Genomic DNA, 22,789 nt, shown 5'->3' with positions numbered 1-22,789 from the left:
GATATGATCAGTGTAAAAATATTCTATTTTAAATATGCGGAAAATCAATTCAGTGTACAAAATGTCAAATTATAGCAAGAAATTACATAAAATGAAAGTGGGCCACCAGCACTACCCATGCCACGAAGCTCCCTGTGTGCACTTTTCTGCTGATGTTAATGTCAGAGGACGTTTTTATGGAGTGTGTGTCTCAACAGTGCCATTGGTATGTAATGTTTCCACTTTGCAATAGTAGATGCTGGATGCTGGAGTACCTGGAGGGAAAGAAATTCCACAAACTGACTTGCTGGAACATGGATCTTATTACAGTAAGACCAATTCTTTTACAAATGTTTGTAAAAGGCAGACTTGCATGGCTAGGTACACGATTTTAAATGCTTACGGCATTGAGACTTTTTGTCCATATAGCGTATGTTTTCTCAATGGAACTTACTCCGTATGATAGTTTGAAGTCTGCAGACAAGCACCTCATCAACATTTACTAACCACTACTTTTTACTTTCCTTTAAAATGCCTGAATAAGTGTGGGTAAGCTGATAAGCTATAGGTTGATCACTGATTATCTGCAAACTGCCTGCAGAAATCTCAAAACACAACGCTTCTACATGACCTTCAGATGCTGACTTTGCTGCCATCAGTATCTCCCTCCTGCTTGTACCATGGGGCACTGACCCATGTGCTCCTAAGTTCCACTGTTGACAGTCTGGTGTCAGCTGACCTTTGTATCTTAAAGGGTCAGCTGAGGAAAACAACAGAAGTACAGCTTCTTTCTTAACCCTGTCTGGTATCTACTCATGTATTTTCTTGGTGTTTCAAGATATCTGCCCCCCAATTATATGAGGTTGCACATGTACTGTGTCTTATCTGACATCAGAACAATACCAATTATTGATAAACTAGCATGCGATCGTATTAATTTGGGCCAAGGGTATTTCGGCTCAATCCGTTCCTTGCCATGGAGTACAATAACCAGAAATATGTTTGCCGAATAATTGGATGGTTATTCAAATGTTTCTCTCTACAACATAACATTGATAACAATTGGATTCTTTAAAGAAACAGAAAAAATAACCCCTGGATGCAAAGAAAAAAAGAGTCTCTTTTGGGCCAGCAAAGCTGCAGTGGCTGACAGCCTAAAACTCTGTCTTTATTGAATGATCATATATTTTTCATCATAGAAATGCTTTGAACCAAAGTGTGGAGTATCATTTCAATGGACTTCTAAAGAGTCATAGTGTCACCAGAGGCTGGCAATGTGGTGGCTTGGACTTCCCCGAGCAAGTTGCAATGAAAATTGTGCAGAAATTTATACAGAAAATACAAACACACAAACTGAAAGAAAAGGGTAATATAAGACTCACTGTTGCCAGTGTTAAGAAGCAGCATTTAGCTGCATTCACATTTCCATACAGCAGTTATTCAAGTAGTACAAGTCCTCTACACTATGAGCTTCATTCACCCATTCAAACATATTCATACAAGCACTCTATGCCAAAATGCTTTCTATCTAACATTCACACACATTAACACTCCAATGAACACATCAGGAGCGACTTGGGGTTCAGTATCTTGCCCAAAGATACTTGGGCGTGCAGACTGGAACTGCAAGGGACCGAATCACAAAACTTCCAATCAGTAGATGGCCAGCTCTAGCTTCTGAGCTACAGCCACCCAGAAAAGAACAAGCATACATCCCCAATGTCATCAAAGATCAAGATCCCTGATCTAAGCCTGAAAAAGATATCCACGCTTAATCACATCCATTTTTACTAACCAAGAGTAAATATAGTCTCTACTGCAAAGAGTATTTATTTCTTTACAAAACAGTTTGAACTACTTTTTCCAAGTAGCTTTAGATAACCAAAGCAGACATCTCCCTAGAGTAGCTTTGCTGAAGTTCAGTGTCTTCAAGTGAAGTAATTGGAAGGTTCCAAAGCTATGATTTCAAAGTAGCTTCCCCAACGCTGACTGTTGCTATATGAAAACTCATACATGCAAAAGGAAAACATGTGAGGACGGGGAAAAAACCCCATAATTTTTTGTTTCATATTCAGGTCCTTCCTTCCGACCCCACAGGGAAATCATTACTTCTATCCTTCTAAATATGCATGTTGTTAATTATGCATCTTGTTATCACTGGCTAATCTGCATACTCTCATGTTTAAAGTCCCTCTCATTACCATTCAGAAGGCCATCTCACAGGTGTGCTGAGTAAATATACAACACACAGTAGCTGATTAAAAAAAAACCCGCGCACACACATGCACACACGTGCAAACAAACAACAAGTTTACACACGGTCCGCATTCACGCTCGCATATTCAAACACAGGGACATTTTAAAACAAGTGGAGACACATGCGCCTGCTCACTCGAGTGTATAGACTCCCAGAAACATACACATGGACACGGAAACAACGAGAGTGGACATCAACCGAGTTGCAGACATATTACGCAACCCCGCTGACAGAAGGTTCAGGTTTCCCTCCTACGGGTGGCTGTTTGTTCTGTGCCAACTCATTAAGTACACAGCTGGCCAAAAGAGTTGGAGTGGGGTAAGACCACATGGGTCCTCAGATGAGTGTCTGATTGGATTTCAACAAAATATTTAAGAATATAAAAGGCTCTCTGTCACATATTAGAACATACGTGTAACACTTAAAAGTAGTTAAAACCACAGCTTGATTTGACTGAAGCAAATTAAGCATCTGTACTTCATAGTGTGTATGATGAAAAGTGCCTTATATGGAAGTCATGGGGATGGTTTTGTAGCGAATTGGCTCTACATAAACACAACTGCACTTAACATTTCAAACTTCAAATTAAATTTAAATTCTCTGCAAGCAATAAATAAATTAAGTTTGTATTCTCATTTAATAATAAAACACATTATACAAACATACTGTAGATTGTACGGAGCCCTAAAAGTTTGGCAGCAATAAAAGTGGAAGACTGATTGCTATTCAAATGCCAGCAATTATAATAATAATCATCAAAATAATAAAAAAAAAAAAATAGACAACAAGGGACTCACTCAGGTTCCATTTGAGCCCAGTGGTGAGTGTCTGGCAGGGTCCACCTACTGGAATCAGGCTGCACCAGTCCCCCTCCAGACCTGTATTCACCTCCAGTCTGTGGCTGCCCTGATGGCACACAGCATTAGTGTGAACATGAATTAGTGTCTATGTGACTCTGTGTGTGTGCGTGTGCAAAATCACTGAGACAAACAAACATGAAAGCGGAAATTAAATTTGGAGAAAGACTTCTTAAAGATTTTGAGCCCCAACAGAGAAACTTCTTCACCAAGGCTCATTAAAATAAATTATTGCTCTTGTCAAAGCTGTGACCAATTGTTGGTTCTTACTCTAGAGGAGAAAAAAAAAAAAAAAAGAGGGAGACCTAGCCATTTTGAATTATAATCTTCTTTTCTTTGCATTGCAGGGGGGCACGACAGTTTTGTTAATCACACCTATAACTGTACTCACAAGCAACTTTAAAGTCAAAAATAATTACAGAGCTACAGATACCTCACTTGAAGCAAGAAAAAAAGGTTCTTTCTGCTGTAATGTATCTTAATGCCTTTGAAAGCAGAGAATCTAATGTAAATTTTCTATTTCCTAATTGTGTCTAAAAGATGGATAAAGAAATTTTTCTGAGCCACGGTGACATTTCATGTAGCGCTTTACAAAGCCAACGAACATAAACAAAATTCTGAAATGTCACAGTATCCCTTTGAAAAACTCGGGCTGGGTGACAAAAAAAGCAAGGGAGTCGCACAGTGTAGGTGCAAGCTAGTTTCCAAGTTTTCAGGCTAAATAATGACTTTGGTCTCAGTGCACTGGTTATATTAAAGCCTGGTGCTGGGACACAAAAGGTCAAGACAAAGTTTCTCACATCCACGGTGTACACCAAATATAAAAAGAAATACCCTAGTTTCATTCTAGCACACAGATACATATTTGATAAACAATTCTGTGGCTGCAGGAAAGTATAACAAGCCTCAGAGTGAGCAATTACGTGCCATCAACGCGATACGTTTCGGGGCTACCGTTGCCGTGTACGTTGAATTCACCATCCACTCGTAACACTTGAGTTGGTATGTTTAATGCCAACACAAAAAGTGTTGACAGCTACAGCTTGCACCAGTCGTCTAAAAGATAGAAGTATCACGCAGGCAAAGACAGCATGATATTCAATTAAGAGTTTGAAATCCTTCTTTTGACGTGTTTAAAGTTTTCTTTGCTTGGCTTCCTGGAGTTGCAGAGCCAGAGGGAAGGAATGATGGGGAAATTCTGAGCTTTGGAGCTTTTGGTGTTTAGGAAACAACCCCGAGGATGTTTTCTATACTTAAACACAGTATCTTTGTGTAAACGTGTCAAAGTGACACAGTAAATAAATCAAAGCAAGGCAAACGCATGTGCACTTGCACATGAGCACGCACACACATATAGAGGAGAGGCTTGACGTAGAATAAGAATGTAGCCCTTTCTGTTTGTGAAGATACAAACAGACAACATGGAGTCAAACTCTGTCAGGGGGCAAGCTTAATTTTTAAAGTTAAGTTACTTGTGACTTAACTACTATGTAAGGGCATTCTTATTCCAATGTATTAAATATATATAATTAACACTCAACAAAAGCATGTAAAAACCATGTAGGTACAACGCTTGTATTGTTTACTCAGGCTGAATTGTGTGGTATTGATTGAGCTTACTTTTTAGCAGCCTGGTGTAATTTTCACATAATTCAATAAAGATAAACACAGTGGTCGGCCGTGTATAATGGTACTGTAATTTTGCATGGTGCTTTTTTAAATCAGATGGTGCATATTTTCTGATGCTGCTTGAATTTCATGAAAAGAAAGAGAAGCTTTCCACGCAGTACACAGAAACTGTGACGTTCTGTACAAACTACAAGATAGATTTTTTGACCAAAATACTTACTAATTTGTTTTCTAATTCCGACCAACATCTCTGCTTCAAATAAAATAATTTTTATTTTTTGGTATAACAACATGGCCTATTTTTTTTTTTTTTACTTTAGACTTTACTTGCTGGTACCAGGTTGGATCCCCTTACACCTTCAGAACAGCCTTAATTCTTCAAGGAATATATTCAACAACATGCTGGAAACACTAGTCAGAGATTTTGGTCTATATTGACATGACAGCATCACACAGCAGCTGCAAATTTGTGAGCTGCACATCCATATGAATCTGCAATTCCGCCACATCCAAAAGTGACTGCAGAAGCCTTCTGAGTGTCATCGTCATGTTCAAGAAACCAGTTTGAGATGATTTGACAATGTGGTCTGTTACCCTGCTGGAAGCAGCCATCAGATCATGGCTATCTGTGCAAACCCTCAGTAGAAGGTGGGATGGATCCATGCGTCCATGTTCTTTATGCCACATCACAGAAGAAAAAAAAATCTTCATTGTAGTCAATGTGTTTCACATCATCTATTGTTCAATTTCGGTGAGTCTACGCCTCAGTTTTCTATTCCTACCTAACAGCAGTGGCACCCAGTATGTTCTTCTGCTGCTGTAGACCATCTGCTTCAATGTTCAACATGCTGCATGTTCAGAAATCATCTTCTGTATTCAGTACTTTGGTTGAAACAAGTGGTTATTTACGATACTGCTGCCTTCCTATCAGCTTAAAGCAGCGTGGCCATTCTGCTCTGACCTCTGGCATCAACAAGACATTCATCTAGAGAACTGCTGCTCAGTGGATATTTTTTTTCCTTCTCTTTTTTTGGACCGTTCTTTGTAGTGGTTGTGTGGGAAAATCCCAGTAGATCAACAGTCTCTGAAATACTTAAATCACCTTTCTTTCCGTTTCTAATGCTTGGCTTGAATTTCAGCAGGTTGTCATGACCATGTCTGCATCCTTAAATGCATGGAGTTCCTGCCATGCCATTTGCTAATTAGATATATGCGTTAAACAAGGAGTTGAGCAGGTAGACTTAAGAAAGCGGCTGGTGAGTACATCTAATGACTGGGTAAAGTCATCAATTAAAATAATTTACTATTTTAAGTATTACTCAATTGTGTCTGCACATTAGCTCTGAGATTTAACAGCTGATTGGCAGATATTTGATGCCTGTTTTCTTTGCAGTCTCCCACCTCCCACTTGTTAGCTACTCTACAGATGTATGAGGTCAGGAAATTACAAAGCTGTTGAAGCAGAAGGAAAATGCTCATGAGGGAAAATTAGTAATAAGAATACTATTAGATTTATTTAAGGACCTTTCTTACCCTCCCTGCATTACTTCAATGAACATTTGAAGCCATTTTCTGTCTCATATTTATTAAACTAAATTATTAATATCAGTACAGAACTTGCTCTGGCACAGAAGGTAGACAAGTTACCTCAGGTATCACACTTTATCATTTAAATCAGCTACTGCACTGACAAGTTTCACTCCTTGAAAGGGCATCAGGTAAACAGGCCTGTAGTTCTGACCTCGAGTGTGTGTGCTAGAAGCTAGAATGATTTATAGCATGAATTTGGCTGACACAGTGTTGTGCATTGAATGTCCCACAACACAGAGAGCCAGATTTCTCAAGCATCTTCATAGGCTGGGATGCTAATTTGAGTAAATGTGGCTCTGGTTGGTCCTCCAACTGAGATTCAATAAAGCAGATACTAAGAGAAAAACAAATAAAGCAGACGCAGTCAATGCAACTTTCCTCTTTTTTTTTAAAGATGGAAACTGAGTAAATTTAGCTCTACATTGGGACCTAGACTGATTAAAACATCCTCTTAGTGTTTAGGGACACAGAATCACAAGCTTGTAAGCAGCCCTCACAGTGTCCCTATCCATAACTTAATAAAAGACACCATAATTATGCGACACCCTGAGCCAGCTATAGAAACCACATGACTTGTGCACATTTCCCAAAGACAGCATAATAAAACTTTGACACTTCATTTGGGAGACAAAAAGTAAAACAAACAGACACAACCCTGATTAAATCAGTTCATCCCTGAGTCACAGATATACACTGATTTAATCAAGACGAAGAGGCATGCCTCATACATTTCATACAGTGTGCACGTTTAATGGGATACTGCAGTTATGAGCAGCTTGAATGGTATGCGCTGGCTCTGGTGACATAATCCCCAAATTTGTGAAACAGAAAAAAATGTAATTTAGTTCTGGTCATCATTTGTTTTTGGTGTGTAGCTTGCATACAAAACGTGAACTCCGTATGTGCTGATTGTGCCAAACGCTGAAACGAAGCACTTAACGAACCTGCGATTGCACGAAATATGTGTGGTGAGGATATTTGGCAAAAGTTGTAAACACTTCAATTACAGATGTAACTTGAACAAATAGCACTGGGCTTTTCGAAGGTTGCGTTCACCTTCATGTACAGGCGTCTGCGTTCATCAGTCGCTGGCGAATTGGAGCTGCGTTGACAAACGAGCTTAATTTACCTTCACTGAAGTAAGATTAATTGGAGGTGTCGAGGTATGAAGCAGCAAATGACAACACGCCTTTGGAATAATGACAAGAAGTAGGGAGAGTGTGTATGAGAGAGAGGTTTACTTAAGGTGTTACAAGGTGTCATCAGGAAGTGAGTGACTGTTAGTTGTTTGTCCCGAGGACCTCTCAAATAAACAACACTGGGGACTATGGAGAGAGTGGGGGAGGGGGCTAACACATGTCCCAAATGGCGGTCATTCAGCCTACTTGTAAACTCAATCACGTGAGAAGAGTGTGAGAAAGTGGTTAGCATTGAGGGAAAACAATTTAGGAGCATCAAAAGAGATTCGCTCACTCTCATTCACAACAGCAAATTGGGGCACCATAAGAGCAGAGAAGTGTGTGTGTGTGTGTGTGTGTGTGTTCTCTTGAAGTGATTACTTAACAAAGAAACAAAGTGTTCAACACTCCAATCAAGGTGGAAGCAGACCAAGGAAAAGAACTTTTTTGAGAAAGAACAGAAAATGAAGGGCTGGGCGAGGGGTGATTAGAAGAACTGGGAGACATTGTGCTCCCCTGCTAGCATAGTGTGGGTAAAATACTAGAGGTCTCCTTGTGTGTGTAGTGTTTATAATGCAGCTTAAGAAAAGCTAGAGTCCATCCTTCAGCTTTATGAAAAATGAAAGGAAAATGTGCTTTGTAGCTCAAAAATGCAAAAAAAAAGAAAGAAAAAAAATAGAAAAAGTGGAGGGGAAATTTTACATTAGCATGTGGATGTTAAGGGCAAGTAGCTGGACCGGTAACTTTATTTACCTACAATACCTAAACGCATTGTGGGTGTTTTGTGGGTTTGTATATACTCACAGGTCTGAGTAGATATGCCAAGCTTTTTCCCTGTATGATCAACAGTGGGAGTTGTGTCATTGACAGAGCGTGGTAGAGAGTTTCCACAGATGCCATGGCCTGGTCAAATCTGCCCGCCAGACCACCCAGTGTCACTATTGTATCCACCTGGAAGAGCGACGAGAGGTTAAGAAAACTGAAAAATGTTAGTGTTTGATAAAGCAATCTGTGGCATTATGTTAGTGTTTTCTTTGCTTCAATTAACATGCCATCAGCAAAACGACAGATGTAGCTGTAGAAAACAAAATATGATTAAAAACAACTACAGTGCATGCATTTTGATCAAAATAAATCACACTTCCTGACTGATGCTATGTGATTTGGGGAAAAGATATGAATCATGAAAATATTATGAAATTTAGGGGTTTGTAAATGGAGGACTTGTACAAATTATCAGGTTAGTTAGAATGACTGTAATTTGTCTGCTAACCAACACATTTCAAAGAACTTCTTAGTAAAATGAGTAATACCCAGCTATTTTCAAGAATGAACTATGGGAACAAGAAAGAAAACTGGAAGGACTCGCCTTCCCTCTGGTTCTACACACATTCTACTTTCCCAACAAATGCCATTAAATTTTTCTAGCAGTATACGCTAAGTCAAAGAAACAAAAGAAGGGCATTTGGAGAGCAAAACACTTTAACAAGGCCAGTGCCCTATCTTGGCTTTATATAATTCTACTGATAGACAGACACACAAACAATAAAGAGAACAACAAGGCTTTCATTTTGGCAGAGAAACAAACACCAGGGAACTCAGAAAAAGAAATAAGTTGGAGAACAGATTAAAAAAAAACAACTGAGCTGCACTATCTGTGTAGAAATGTGAAGAATTAAACCAAAGGTGGACAAAATTATTATCAGGAACTTGTTAAAAGCAAATAAATTGCTATTTCCTGGAATTTCAAAGTAACTTCAAAAAAGGTTTTTCTTAACTTTGGGGCAGGACTTTGCTATAGAACAACCTATACGGCTCTGAGCAGCTATATCCTCATACAAAGTCTCCAAGCAGTCAAGCACCAGTGCTGCCAGCCTTAACATCAGACAGTCTAAGGGGCAAAGGCGCTGTCACATCCTGACTGACCGTCACACCAACATGAAAAATGTTCCAATGAACCATCAATCATACACTCTTTGATGTTTGCACTTCAGCCACATACAGCATAGAAATACTAGGTAATACGAGCTATTACTATTTTCATTTTTCACCACCAGTGGATAGCTTGGGCTGCAGAACATTTGTGACATCCAAAACCGAATAATGTAAAGGTTATTTCTCTGTTTAACAATTTCTGACTTTAAGAATTTACAGTGAAGTGAAAAGAAAACTTTTCAACACCTTCGAACAAGCAAACACTTCACACCTTTAGCCTTAACAAGGTACATTAAGCACATTTGTTTAACAAGAGAAAACTATATATATATATATACACAGTTGCATAACTGTCCACCAGTGTCAGGCAAAGTCATGTTGAAATATTTGGCCACTTTTCCATACAAAATATGTTCAGCTTCAAGATGATTAATGGTCGCCTTAAATGTAGGGCTGGGTATCGTCACTGATTTCTAGAATCGATTTGATCCACGATTTGATTCAATCCGATTCTATTCGATTTGAATCTGGTAAATTTAGCCTCAGACAGTCAGAAATATTATAATTCTGATCACGTATCAGTGCATTTCCATATTTTTATTTCTATAAAAAGAAAGCTGAGACTTTCGAGACTTTATCAAAGGTGTAAGCATCACAGCAGATGCCTTTGTGTCAAAGTAACTGAGGATAAAACACAGAAAAACATGAAGGAAACTTTCTTGGCCTGGGATTTTATAAAAAATATTCTGCAGTAGATCAAAAACGAAAGAAAACCATTAATCAACATATGAACATTATGCTGCTGAAGTGAAGCAGAGCAAAGTTACAGCGGTTTTATTAGAGACACAGCTAAGCGTTTTGCAAGTTTGCATAATTTTAAAAAGTTTACATTTGTTCAGTAGCCTATTGAACAGCAGAAATGAGGCTTTCTTTTCGGAAGCAAGTAAAAGGAAAAAGCACAGCGGTCGACAGCGCTGTAAACAACTTGTGTGTAATAAGCAAGCGAATAATCCAGAAAACAGATTTTTAGACGGGAAACTGTTCTTGAAGTACAGAGAGAGAGACAGCTACCTCTGCATGAAATGTGATTTTATCATGGTGGAAGCAAAAGAGCAAAAGTGAATTCATTGAGGGAATTCATGACGATGTTTATGTGAAGCGAATTTTGGATCTTCTTTTGCTGCTGGTTCATTCAATATTGTTTGGAGAGAGATAAAACCTGCAGCTTCAGAATAAGCACAAAAAGGGCATAAACACGAAGCGCTGACCCGCTGAAACATTAGAATCAGCGAGCTGTCGGCTTTCAGCTTCAGCTGTCCCTTATATTCCCTGCAATATTTATTTTCAATTCAAATTCGGGCTTTAACTAGGCTGTTCCATAACCCTTCTTTCTTTTTTTCTTTTCAAACTATTCCTTAGCGGATATGAAAGTGTGCTTAGAATCATTATCCTATCCACTTCTTGTTCAACTTCAGCATGGAGACAGATGGCCTATTATCTTCAAGTAGTTTTGGATATGAAGCAGAATTCATAGATGATCAAAGACCAGTCCCTGAGGCGGTGAAACAAGCCCAAACTACAGCATTTCCACCACCATGTGTCCCAACTGCCATGAAATTATCCTAAAAGGCTGCCTTTGGTTTGTGCCCAAGTATCAACTGCCATTATAGCTTGGATTGATCTATCCACAGGTTATTATTTCAAAGCTCTTTGGCTTTGTTTTAATTTCCTAACCATTTTATTTTTTCTAATATAATTTTTATAAATGCAGGTTAATTTTTTTATAGTCTTTTCCCAGTTGCAGAAACACGCACATTTGAGACCAACTTTGCAGGAATTAATGTACCTGCAGATCCTGTGATACATTTTTCATGTTCTTGGAGACTCCTTCTTGCATCAGAAAGTTTGCTCCTGGGCTGAAGTTGCTAAAGCAACTAATGCTGCACAAATTGGGACATTTGAAATCTATGCTACTTTTAGATGATATTCCTCAAAGTAGAATGCTTAATTTCTCAGGCTCCATACATACATAACCATTTTTTCTGAAGGCCTTGTATAAGTGTGCATATGTGTCAAGCAGTAAAGCTGGGCAGGGAGTGCAGGAGAGCTGAGAGAGTGAAGTGGTTACTTAAGTTGAGAACAACTTGAAACAATTTTGTATATATTCTTATATATTTTTGTACACCACCAAAATGGATTTTAAATTAAACATCATAACAGGCCAACATGCACACTTTCAGCTTTAGCCTAAAGTGTTTACAAAAGTATAACATTAACTGTTTAAGAATCACGACCATTTTTATACATAGGCATAATCACTCATTTTCAGAAGCTCAAAAGTAATCGGACAACTGACTGGCAAACAGTTTCATATACACATGAGGTCTGTTCCCTTAAAAACAAATTAAGCAGATAAAAGATCTGGAGCTGATTCTAAGTGTTGAATTTGCATATGGTAGCAGTTTGCTGGAACTTTCAATATGAAGTCCAATTGATGTAATTAAAGGTCATCATTAGCTTGAAAAACCTAAATAAACCCATCAGAGATATTGCAAACACATGATGTGGCCACAACAATGGCCAAATCAACAATCTGTTACATTCTTAGGAAAAAAGAAATGCAATGGTCATCTCAGCAGCACCAAGAGGTTTGAAAGACCAAGGGAGACAACTAAAGCAAATGAGAACAATTAAACCAGGTCACTTATTTTTCCTGATGACACAACTATTGATAGAACTAGCAGACTTTTGATAGAAATCTCTGATCAGATGGATAATGACCCAAAGCATACTGCAAAAGCAACCCAAGAGTTGCTCAAAGAAAAGAAACTAGATTGACTGACTTGGCCATTGAAGAGCTGATAAATGTTCCACCCAATGCAGCATGCTTTTCAATTATAAAATACACAACTGAATGCAACAAAGACACACAAACAAGTAACAAATGAAGGTAGCTGCAGTAAAGGCCAAGCAGAACATACGTCTTTAAAATTGGGGTAGTATGTATAAAATTAAAGCCGAGAGTCATAACTTCAATGACATCTTTGGGTTTTTTTTTTGTCAAATCCACTGTGGTAGCGTACAGAAGCACAGCTACTAAAAATGTGCATTTGTGTAAATACTGTAGATACGATTATAGGCTTATTTTTTATATGTGCGTGTAGGGCTGTTCGATATAACGACATAACGGATGACGATATAAAAACGTCTATCGTTTCATTTTACGCTATCGTTTGTTTTGTGGTGTCGCAAAATAAACTGTTTACGGCAATATTTTTTCATTGTTTTGATGGTCACTGTAGTGGCTATATTAATTTCTTGAAGTTCACTCTTTCTCTTATATTTAATATAACCACACTACGGACGGACAAGCGCCTGTTTTTATGCCTTGTCGTTAGCAACAATGATGGTAAAACCATCGCGTGTCCGCTTGTTTATTTTCCACATAAACCTTTCACAATAAAGCTCAAGATGGATACATACATACACACACACACACACACACACAAACATATATACACATGCAGATATACACTCATCCCCCCTCCCCCTCCAAACGCCTTCGACGCTTATTCCCCTCCGATAGATCAAGGAGACCAGCGCTTATGCTGCAGGGGTGGATGCACTGTCTACACTGGCTGTCTCTCACCCTTTACCCATCCCTGTTGCTTGTCATGTGTTTCTTTGGTGCATTAAGAGTTTTTTCATGTGCTATGTGCAGAGGTGTTTTTTCTCAAACTGTTTTTTGCTCCAACAGGGAGATCAAACTGATCTCCCTGTTGGAGCTCAGTCTGGGGGGAGTTATTTTTTTCTCCTTATCTTTCCTCATGTTGTGCATTTTCCATGTTATACCCCTCTGACCTGTCTTCCCCATGTGATGTTTGTGTAATGTATGTATGGTCGGAAGGGTAAGATGGCGCTGGCACGGCTGGCAGCCTTAACCCAATTTCCCTTGGGATGAATAAAGTATGATCAATCAATCAAGATCCTGTTGAGACTTTTCAAAATAAACTGAATCACGTGAAAGAGTATGCAGAGTGTTTACGGATGAGAAGCAAAAAAGAGCCGCCAGGTGCTAAAAAATAAACCTTAGACTCAAACGTTAGAACAGGCTTTTCCCCGCAGCACGCCGTGTAATAAATACTCACAAAGAAAACGGCGGCCTTTACAACTTATGTCTAAAAATGTATCGTTTCATGCATCGGTTAAAACACTCGACTCCAGCTACATGACGCGCAGCTGGAAACACTTCACGCAAGTCGAGCTGACAGGAATTTACAGAAAATGTTACATTTTTGTGATTTATATCGTTATCGGGACGATAGATGTTTTATATCGGGATATGAGATTTTGGTCATATTGCACAGCCCTATGTGCGTGCATGCTTTGCCCATTTGTAATTACACTGCAGAAAACTACTGCAGTGTGCCTTTGTCAGCCAAAAAGGCCTTTTTTATTACCTTGTTTACTTGACAACAGTGCACTACTACTTCAGTGTATTCAATGTTCTTCATCACTTAAAGGAACTAAGCCATAACTTGTGCTTTAGTTCATAACGGGAGCACAAATTGCCAAACCAAATATGTCATAACTGACTTTCTCCCTCAGGAGTTGCAGTTAAAACAAAACAAAGTGCTGAGATTGAGGTTATTTCAACATCTGGCAGACGCCCCCACATGCAGAGACATCACCTAACTGTTAACAACACTTGGTAAACAAACTCCACTCTTAACATGATACAGATATTGTTACTCTGTGATTTTTCTTTGTGTTAACATATCGCAAGAATGAAACTGCTGAGCAAGTTAGCTTTTAGCAACCATTACTCAAACCAGAGTCAAAAAAGGGCTGTTTTTATCTACATAACAATAGCCTACACATTTAATGTTTTATAGCACTACGCCCGTGTCAACCTGTGTGTCAGAGTGGATCATCTACACTCAATGACCAAGGTATACCTTGCTAGTACCGGGTTAGGCCCGCTTTTGCCTGTAGAACTGCCTTAATTCAGGGTTTTAGAATGGTACCTGCTGTTGTAGCTGATTTCCTTCAAAGTTAGATGTGTTTTGCATTCGTAGATGTGCTTCTGCACATCTTTTAGAAAGTGGTTATTTGAGTTACTGTTGCCTTAATATCAACTTCTAGCAGTCTGGATATTCTCCTCTGACCTCTGGCATCAATAAGGCATTTTCACTCAGAGAACTGCTGCTCACTGGATATTTTCTCTCTTTCACCCTATTCTCTGCAAAATCCCAGTAGATCAGCAGTTTCTATGAAATACGCAGACCAGCCTGTTTCCTCCCCATTCTGATGCTCGGTTTCAACTTCAGCAACTTCAGTCTTTACCTAAATGCATAGAGTTTCTGCAATGTGTAATTAGGTGTATCTGACAAGGTGGCCAAAGAGCACGTGTGTTTTTGAACAACAGTGGAGGTCTGCAGGACAAATTAAGGGGATTTGGAGATGTGAGACAATCTGTCATTACCACCTGTCACTTTTAGTGCAAATTATTATTCAATAATAAATCCACAGAACACTTATGTATTTTCTTATTTAAGTGTGACCTCTTACCTGCAACAGTAAAGCCCCAAATTCATCTGTGATGTCCTCCATACCCGTATTATAGCTTAGTAAGAACACATGCCTTTATAATTGTTATGTACAAGAGTGCTCTGACAAAATCAGGGTTAGTTCTAAATTCTTGACACTGTGACAAAAATACAGGACACGGAATCTTAAAAAAATAACAAATACTGAAAAAAGAATGCAGAACAATGAGAAGAGGATGAAAGAAACAAAACAAAACACTGTATTGTGTTTCAACGTCCAATGACACACCGGCTTGCTCAATCTTCGCTTTCCATCATCACTTCTGTTCTGGCAGCTACGCATATCAAAGACTACACAACTGTATGAATTTTTATTTGTTCATATTTCATGTTTGTTTACTAAAAACAAACCAGTAAGCGGAGCAAGGAAACTCTCATGGCTCAATGAAGAAAACTTCACAAGCTGATTTTATACATTTGGTCACTTCTCTTTACTGGTTGGCTAGGAGACGAGGAGTAAGCAAAAAAAGAAACAAACACAAAAAAAAACCCCACTTCCATTTATTAAGGATAACAACCAAAGAAAGACTAAAGAAAGTAAAAATGGGGGATTGAGAAGAAATGAGCTAACTAAACAGAGCTGTGAGAGGATAAACAGACCAGCAGACCTATCAGACTTGGGGACACACATACACATGTGCGCTTCTTAGAGAGGAAAACACATGTAAACAGCAACTGAATTCACACACAGAAGAACTAGCTGCCCACAAACACATTCACAGAGATACACACTTTTCAAAGCACTAACACACAAACATAACTACACATATATAAATATATATATATGTATGTAAACAAACACTAATCTACCCAGCATAATCCCATGGTAACATTTTTTTAGGGAGGATTTCAACCAACACAATATGAGATCAATTGAGTGCTAAGCTGTATGGAGGAAAAACATACGGGGGCTGATAGGGCGACTCTTCAAAGCCCAAACATCACAATGCCCAGTAATCTGCATATGTTATTACTTCATCTACATATATAATTCATTAAATGAAAATCAGTGAATCTGAAAACAAAAGAATACGTATAAAACTACCATAAAAAAGTATTTTATATAACCCATGCCTATTCTAAGTGCTGAAAAGAACAAAAGGTCAAGTAAGAGTTATAGTGGGTAAAGAAAGATGGAAAAGCCTTGGGAAACAAACAGAAAAAGTCATCACCAGCAACTCTTACAGGGAGCCAAAAACTGATTGCCAGGCTCCTATCTCTTGCAGGCAAACAGACAGACAAACAGTGTGTGCCGGTTCAAAGGCAGATTACATATTAGCTGGGGGAGAAAAAAAAGAGCCCACGGAAAGGAAGGACAAAAGTATAGCTCCTCTTAAAGCCTGGCAGTGAGCAACAGAGTAAAAATGTGGCAACATGTGAATATGAGATGAATGGGTTTCTGTAGCTTAGCAATGTGAAGTGATTGGGACGCTAGTGTGTGATTGGAGCAACACTTATTAGGCTGTTAAAAATTCTACTAAAAGGACAAAAAGAAACAGAGAAAGGTCAAGAGGAAGGCAGCGTCAAAAGATAATGTTCTAGGACAGTGCTCGTCTTAACAATCATCACTATTAGCATTTTTAAATTAAAAACTGTGCTGTTTACTAAATTACTAACATTATGGACATTCTGTTGGCATTTTGGGAGTCAGGCTGGAAACTGAATGAATCTCTGGATCGTGTTATTGTCTGCGTGTCTGGCTCTGCAGCAGCAAACTGGGCATGAGGCGCTGAGCAGCCTGTTTAGCTCATTTCAGAGTAGTGCATATCAGCTTGTTGGGAAATCTTTTTACACTTTGAAAAAGATCACAACAAAAGTGAAGTATTTCATATTTTAAGACAGCCAAATCTCACTTTGCATTTTCTGTGTAGGTGTAATGCTATTCCAATGATATTTTTCAGCAGCTATTTCTTCAGGGGACGTTGAGTGAGCATGGATGGTCTTTTCAGGCAAAGAGATTGTTTCATATCCATACACCCACACGCATTCACTACAGGGATTTGCCACAAGAAAACCGACAGTAAAACACTACTGACCTCTGAGCACCTGATCTTAAGTACCTGAAGACTGAATGCCTTACTTAAGGGCACAAAACTGAGGGAGACGTGAGCCTTGCTTATTTCTTTTACCCGGTGCTACATCTGCAGCCAGTTACTGTCATAAAAACTGTTAGTGAAATGAAATAAAAAAAACAATTGTTTCTGAAAGTGATATGTAGATGAAATGTGACTTTAATAAAGCAATATGGACTAAAGCATATGCATTATGCTCATATGAACATTTTTAGCACAGGGGTACCTATCAAGCCCAATTATCGCCAAATAATCACCAAACAATACTATAGTTTGCTAATCTGATCAGTGCAAACAACAGATTAGGATTTTATGTCCGTAATACTGCCCAATACATCTGCCCAACATGGACTTTGACCTTGGCATTAGGGATATTTGGATAAGCTTTTGCCACCTGCATCCAGGACTTTATGCTGTCTTATAGGACTGGAGTTTAACAGTCATTTTGATAAATTCAGAAGAAAGTGTTTTCCAAAATGTCAAAGAATTCCTTTAAAATATAAACCATAAATATCAGAAGTAAGTCAGAACCATATATGAGCTGTGTGGCATTTACCTGTAGCTGTCGCTTCTGAATCTCCTCCACCATGATTGCAAGACATTTGGTGTAGTCCGTAAGATCCTGGTCAGCTGTTTCTATCAGCTTGCACCCCTACACACACGCACAAATATCAATATATTAAAAAGAAAATCACAAAAAAACAAGCAGGCAACAAAACACAATCCAACAGATGTACATAAACATAGATAGTGTAACAAATACCTAAGATAAGGGATAGGGGGATAACAGAAAAACTGAAAGCGATAGGGAGATGGAGAGAGGTATAAATCAGTGTTTTACTGTTGTCTGGCTGTCTTCGGCTTGTGTTGCTGAATAATGTAGAGGTTCCAGTCAGTGGCCCTAAACTACAACAACCATGCTCCGGCTTACTTTCCTTCTGTCTCTTTCTCTCTCTCCAGTGTCACTTTCCTCCAAAACACAGTGACTTTGCTACTTCACTGACTGACACACACACACACACACACACACACGCAGTCATATCACAAACTTGTTCGCTGTGCTCTGTTTGATCCCATCCATCCTCCCTCTTCTCCCCTCCTCTTCCACCAACCCTCCACCCCCCATCTCTCCCTCCCTCCCTCCCTTGCTGATGCTTTTCTGTTTTCTCCCTCCCATTTATGCAGAATTATTCACCGTTTGCCAGAAATCTCTGAAGGAACAGCTCGCATTTTCCCATATTTCTGCTTCAAAGGCATTACCATAACAGACTGTTTTTCTCTCACCCCCCTCAAAAAAAGGCATTTCTCTCTTTTTTTTTCCAGACAACCTGTGTGATTTTTGTGAAAAGGGTCTAATATCACAGATAGCTACAGAGAGAGCCGGGGAAATCGTGAGAAGAGAAAAAAGGAGAGAGAAACAGCTGAAGACATCAGATAATCTGTGATGGGTGCCTAATCATGTGTGTGTTGTGTGTACGTGTGATGATACCGAATCTGCATTTCAAACTGTAAACAGTGTGCATCAGTAGCATCTGATCAAAGTGACACAGCACAAAGATCGCACAGGCACTGTATTTTGTTTTCTCTAAGGTGTGGGTGTGTGTATGCATGTCTGACTTGCCCTGTATTAATTATTTATTGAACAGCGCTTGTGGGTTGACATTTTGCTTGCTATAAACAATGGAAAGTCCCCTTCATGAAATCATTTGCATTTTATTTTTATGACCTTGAATAGTTGAATCTAAATATGCCTACATGTACAAATTTCTTGCACAGTGAGGTACACAGGGAGTAAAGGCTACAACGAAGAATGTCAAAGGGGGACTCTGGAGAAGCACTTTCTTGTACCTGGACCGTGTTATGTTAAACCTGCAAACTTAGTCACCTACAAAAAATGCAGATTGCTTTGTCCATTTCCAATATCCTCATCCAAAGTTTAATCTTTATGTGTAGCTAACCCGTTTCAGATGTTATTTTTGTGCATTTATCCAGTTTCTAGTAGTTTTGTATGGATTTTTTTATCATTAGTATTATAATATTTCATGATCACTGATTAATGAAGACTTTTTAAAATATAGTGTTGATTTTTAGCAATGATTAATTTGAAAAAGTGAAGAAGATGCTCCTCCATCTAAGAATCCATCCTCTTAACTGCTAAGGCCTCAGTTAGGACTGATTGGCTGCCTTGCAATCACCGGTTACTTGAGTGTTCCCCTGAATGGTTGTGAGTGGTTGCTGGTAGTTGCAGTGAAATCACTTGATAAGCCCCACACATCCAGGCTCAAAGGCCAGTCAGTGACCCTGGTAACCACCGGTTGCTAGGGAAAAATGTATATTACCTGACTGGATGATGAGTAAGTTGTTTGCTGTCACTACGTGGAATTAATAACAAAGAGGTGTACGGTGCTGCACTAAAAACCTCCCTGTGATTGTTTAGGTCTGTAACAGATTGCCACAGCTGTAGCCTGTTGGAAAGATGCCAATGTGTCTGCAAATATTTGGCAACTATTCGCTAGGTGGTTGTGAAACTGTGAAGACTGCAAACTGGTAGTTTAGATTGTTTTTCTTACTGCTGAAACCAACATGTTTCAAAAGATCTAATATTTACTCTGAAGGCAAACGGGCTCTATTTCACGTTTGTGTTGCATTTCTTCGAGTTTCACTATTGCTCAGTGCTAAGTTTTTAAGTATTTGCAGACAAGTTGGCATTTTCCATGCAGACTACAGCTAACCGTGGCATTGTGCTAGCAACCCAAACAAATACAAGCACCCTATTTGCAACTGATTTCAACTAGCAACAGTCGACAATCTCCAAGAGTCACTTTCCAAGCATTCAGGGAATACACATTTTTCCCATGAGACAGGACATTGCTGAAATCATTCTCCAAGCTTGTGTGACCCAAACGTTATCAAATTCAGGGTCGTGAAGGGACTGGAGACTATCGCTACTGAGACTGGGCAAGAGGTGTGGAACACCTACTGGTTAATTTTGAAAACATTTGTGTGGGATGTGATGTATGACTCCGAAAATATTTAGTAAATGCGAGTGTGTGAGATTCAACCCAAAGATAAATTTGTATTTATAAATGCTAAGAGGCAAGTGCTCATAGAAATGATTACATTTTCCTTCAAATATAGGTCACCTGTGTCGTGCACACCTATATCATCACACAGAGTAGACTTTCAGCTGTGCACTAAGCCAGGAGGTTGATCCTCTCTTTAGCCCAGGGGGCACAAGCAGAATTCTAAATTTTGACTTGCCAGGTGACAGGATGGTTTTCCACTTTGCCTCAGTTTATCTGATGCAGGCACGAACTGTGTTCAGTGAAAATTGGCTTTGAAGCTGTTCCTGAACCCTATCGGATATTTTCACTACAGAATCACGTCTGTCACATCTAATGCCAGGCCCAAAAGCGCAGCCATTCAGTGACCTCGTCTCCTGCATGATCTCAAGATTCTCTGAATAGATTACTATCATGTAGTTAAGCTGAGCATCTTCACAGCCTATGTAATTTTGCATTACTCTTGAAAAATGATTTTGTTTCTCTTTTTCTTACTCTTAAGAACATTAGTTTTTTTCACAGAGTGATAAATTTCTTTCTATCTTCACTTCTACAAGCCTCTTTTCAGAAGTGACAGATACAATGCTTAAAATACAGAATAAACTGCTGAATGTCTCCCTGTGTGTTAATGGCTGGGTGTGGTGATTTGAGTGGTCAGTAAGAAGAAAAATGCGTTTAACATTTACCATATACAAATTACCGTACTAGGCTTTTTAGACAAACCAGCTGCTCCAGATGTTGAACTAGGCTACCCTTTGTTTCTTGGACTAATCCACTATAATTTCTAAGCAACTACCTTTTTTTCTTTGTACATCCAGATGCTACAACATGTGTTATGGACTCTCCCTACAATCCTACTTCTTCTGTATGAACACCTGTAGGTATAAGAGTGCGTGCAAGTTTTGTTCCACTTACCTTGTCTGCATAGAAAGCTTTGACCTCTGCTGTAATGGAATCAAAATCCCCACTGATATAGTCGGGGAGAAAGCTGGATATAAGGACAGAAAGATGGGGGTTAGTGAAAAAGACAGCGGGCTAAGATTGCAAGAATGACAGAGCCAAGAAGTGAGAGTTAGAGATGGAAAAGAGAAAGGACACTGGGGCATGTGTCAGCTCTTTGATCTGTGCAGCGAGGGAGAAGAGTGACGCCGCCGGGACAGACGAAGAGACATGGAAACTGACAGGGTGAATCTCTGTGGCACCAAACCTGGCCCTGTCACACACACACACGGCTGACAGAAGATATACATAGATTGATGGGAAAGTACACCCAAACAAACGTGGCAGAATACAGAAGCAAAAGTTCATGTTGATACTGTGATAGTTAGGTGCATAAATGCAAAGGCATCAACAACAGATTGGATGCAAATTACTCATTAGTCACATCTAATAAACAGATCACTGAGTTGGTGTCCTTCTCACACGTGCAAGCAAACAGAGCATCATGTACATGGTGTTCAGATCTTGAAATATTCCAGCACACGGGATGAGTAGATTCTCCATTAGAACTGTGCATCAGTTTTAATAAACAGAGGTCACAGTGTGATTGGATGTTTTGACGCATAGGATCAAGTAAAGACTATGTTGCTCTGAACTGACATCAGTTATGTTTTAGAAAGGTATGTGGACTAATGATAGGAATCTGACAGAGCACACAAATAAATTGCACGATAGTTGCTTTCAACTAAACTTCCCTTGTAAATCATTTAAGTCTAGTTGAGTTTCTATCTTTAAAGGAAAGTATCAACAAAAAAAGCACTGAATGAATGAATTGAACCATAAGTTAAGCTTCGTTTTAAAATCTTTCAATTAAGCTTGAAAAATAATCACCTCGACTTCTAACTTGTATTAATGCTGACAGCTTATTATTCTGCATTTATTATGCATGAAACAAATGTAAAAAGAATGAAAATAAACCTGAGCTACTTTTGCCAATTTTATTCTTGAAAGTTTATGGTTTGGTTAAAGAAGAGCACTTTCTATATAGCCGCTTATAAATGTGGATACATGTCACAAATGCACAAACAGGCACAATAACTCTGAACTAACAGGATGCAGAAATAGCATGTTGATGCATGCAATTAAAATGATTAGTGCAAATAAAACTGGTCAGGAGTTTTGGGGAAATACGAGCGTGCTCAAAGTAAACTTTTATATGTATTTCATTCATACGAATTGAACTGTTTTCTGAGGCAACCTGCAATCCCCAGAGTGTAGAAATTAACAACCAGCCACTGCTGAATAGAAGATTCCTGCCGGAGAGTAACAGATAGCTCTCTGTTTATTCATTTGTGTGTATGTGTGTGTTTATGTGTATCGGGCAAAACCACGCAGGGATACAGTGGCTGCTATCTAGAGGCATTAACAGGTCTGACATTACGATTTCATGGTTGGTTGGGTAGCGTGTTTGTGTTTGTTTGTGTGCGTGTGCTCCTCTAGCAAGAGGCGAGAGCGATGTTCCAGTTGGTTGAAGAAAGAGATACATAAGGATTATTCCCTCCCTCCTCAGGATTCCCATTTACACCAACAAGATACAGGAAGACAAACACAGGAAATGTTTGCAATCTGCTGCCACATACATGTGCGCGTACACACACACACACACACACACACACACACAC

General features: G+C 39.1%; 1 protein-coding gene across 1 annotated transcript in view; it reads right to left on the bottom strand.

Annotated features, from left to right (window-relative positions):
• Positions 1-22,789, bottom strand: part of tpk1 (thiamin pyrophosphokinase 1) — an 80,295-nt gene that overhangs the window by 26,880 nt on the left and 30,626 nt on the right. Inside the window, exons 5-8 of the mRNA XM_005912062.2 lie at positions 21,084-21,156; positions 17,663-17,758; positions 8,295-8,441; positions 3,034-3,142 (exon numbers count right to left, since the gene is read on the bottom strand). Coding sequence (XP_005912124.1) covers positions 3,034-3,142; positions 8,295-8,441; positions 17,663-17,758; positions 21,084-21,156 — 425 coding nt within the window. The remainder of the gene's footprint in view (positions 1-3,033; positions 3,143-8,294; positions 8,442-17,662; positions 17,759-21,083; positions 21,157-22,789) is intronic.

This window comes from Haplochromis burtoni, unplaced genomic scaffold (assembly GCF_018398535.1).
Source record: "Haplochromis burtoni strain Fernald_Lab_line unplaced genomic scaffold, NCSU_Asbu1 Contig_1, whole genome shotgun sequence".
NCBI lineage: Eukaryota > Metazoa > Chordata > Actinopteri > Cichliformes > Cichlidae > Haplochromis > Haplochromis burtoni.
This window is presented reverse-complemented; position numbering and strand designations above follow the sequence as displayed.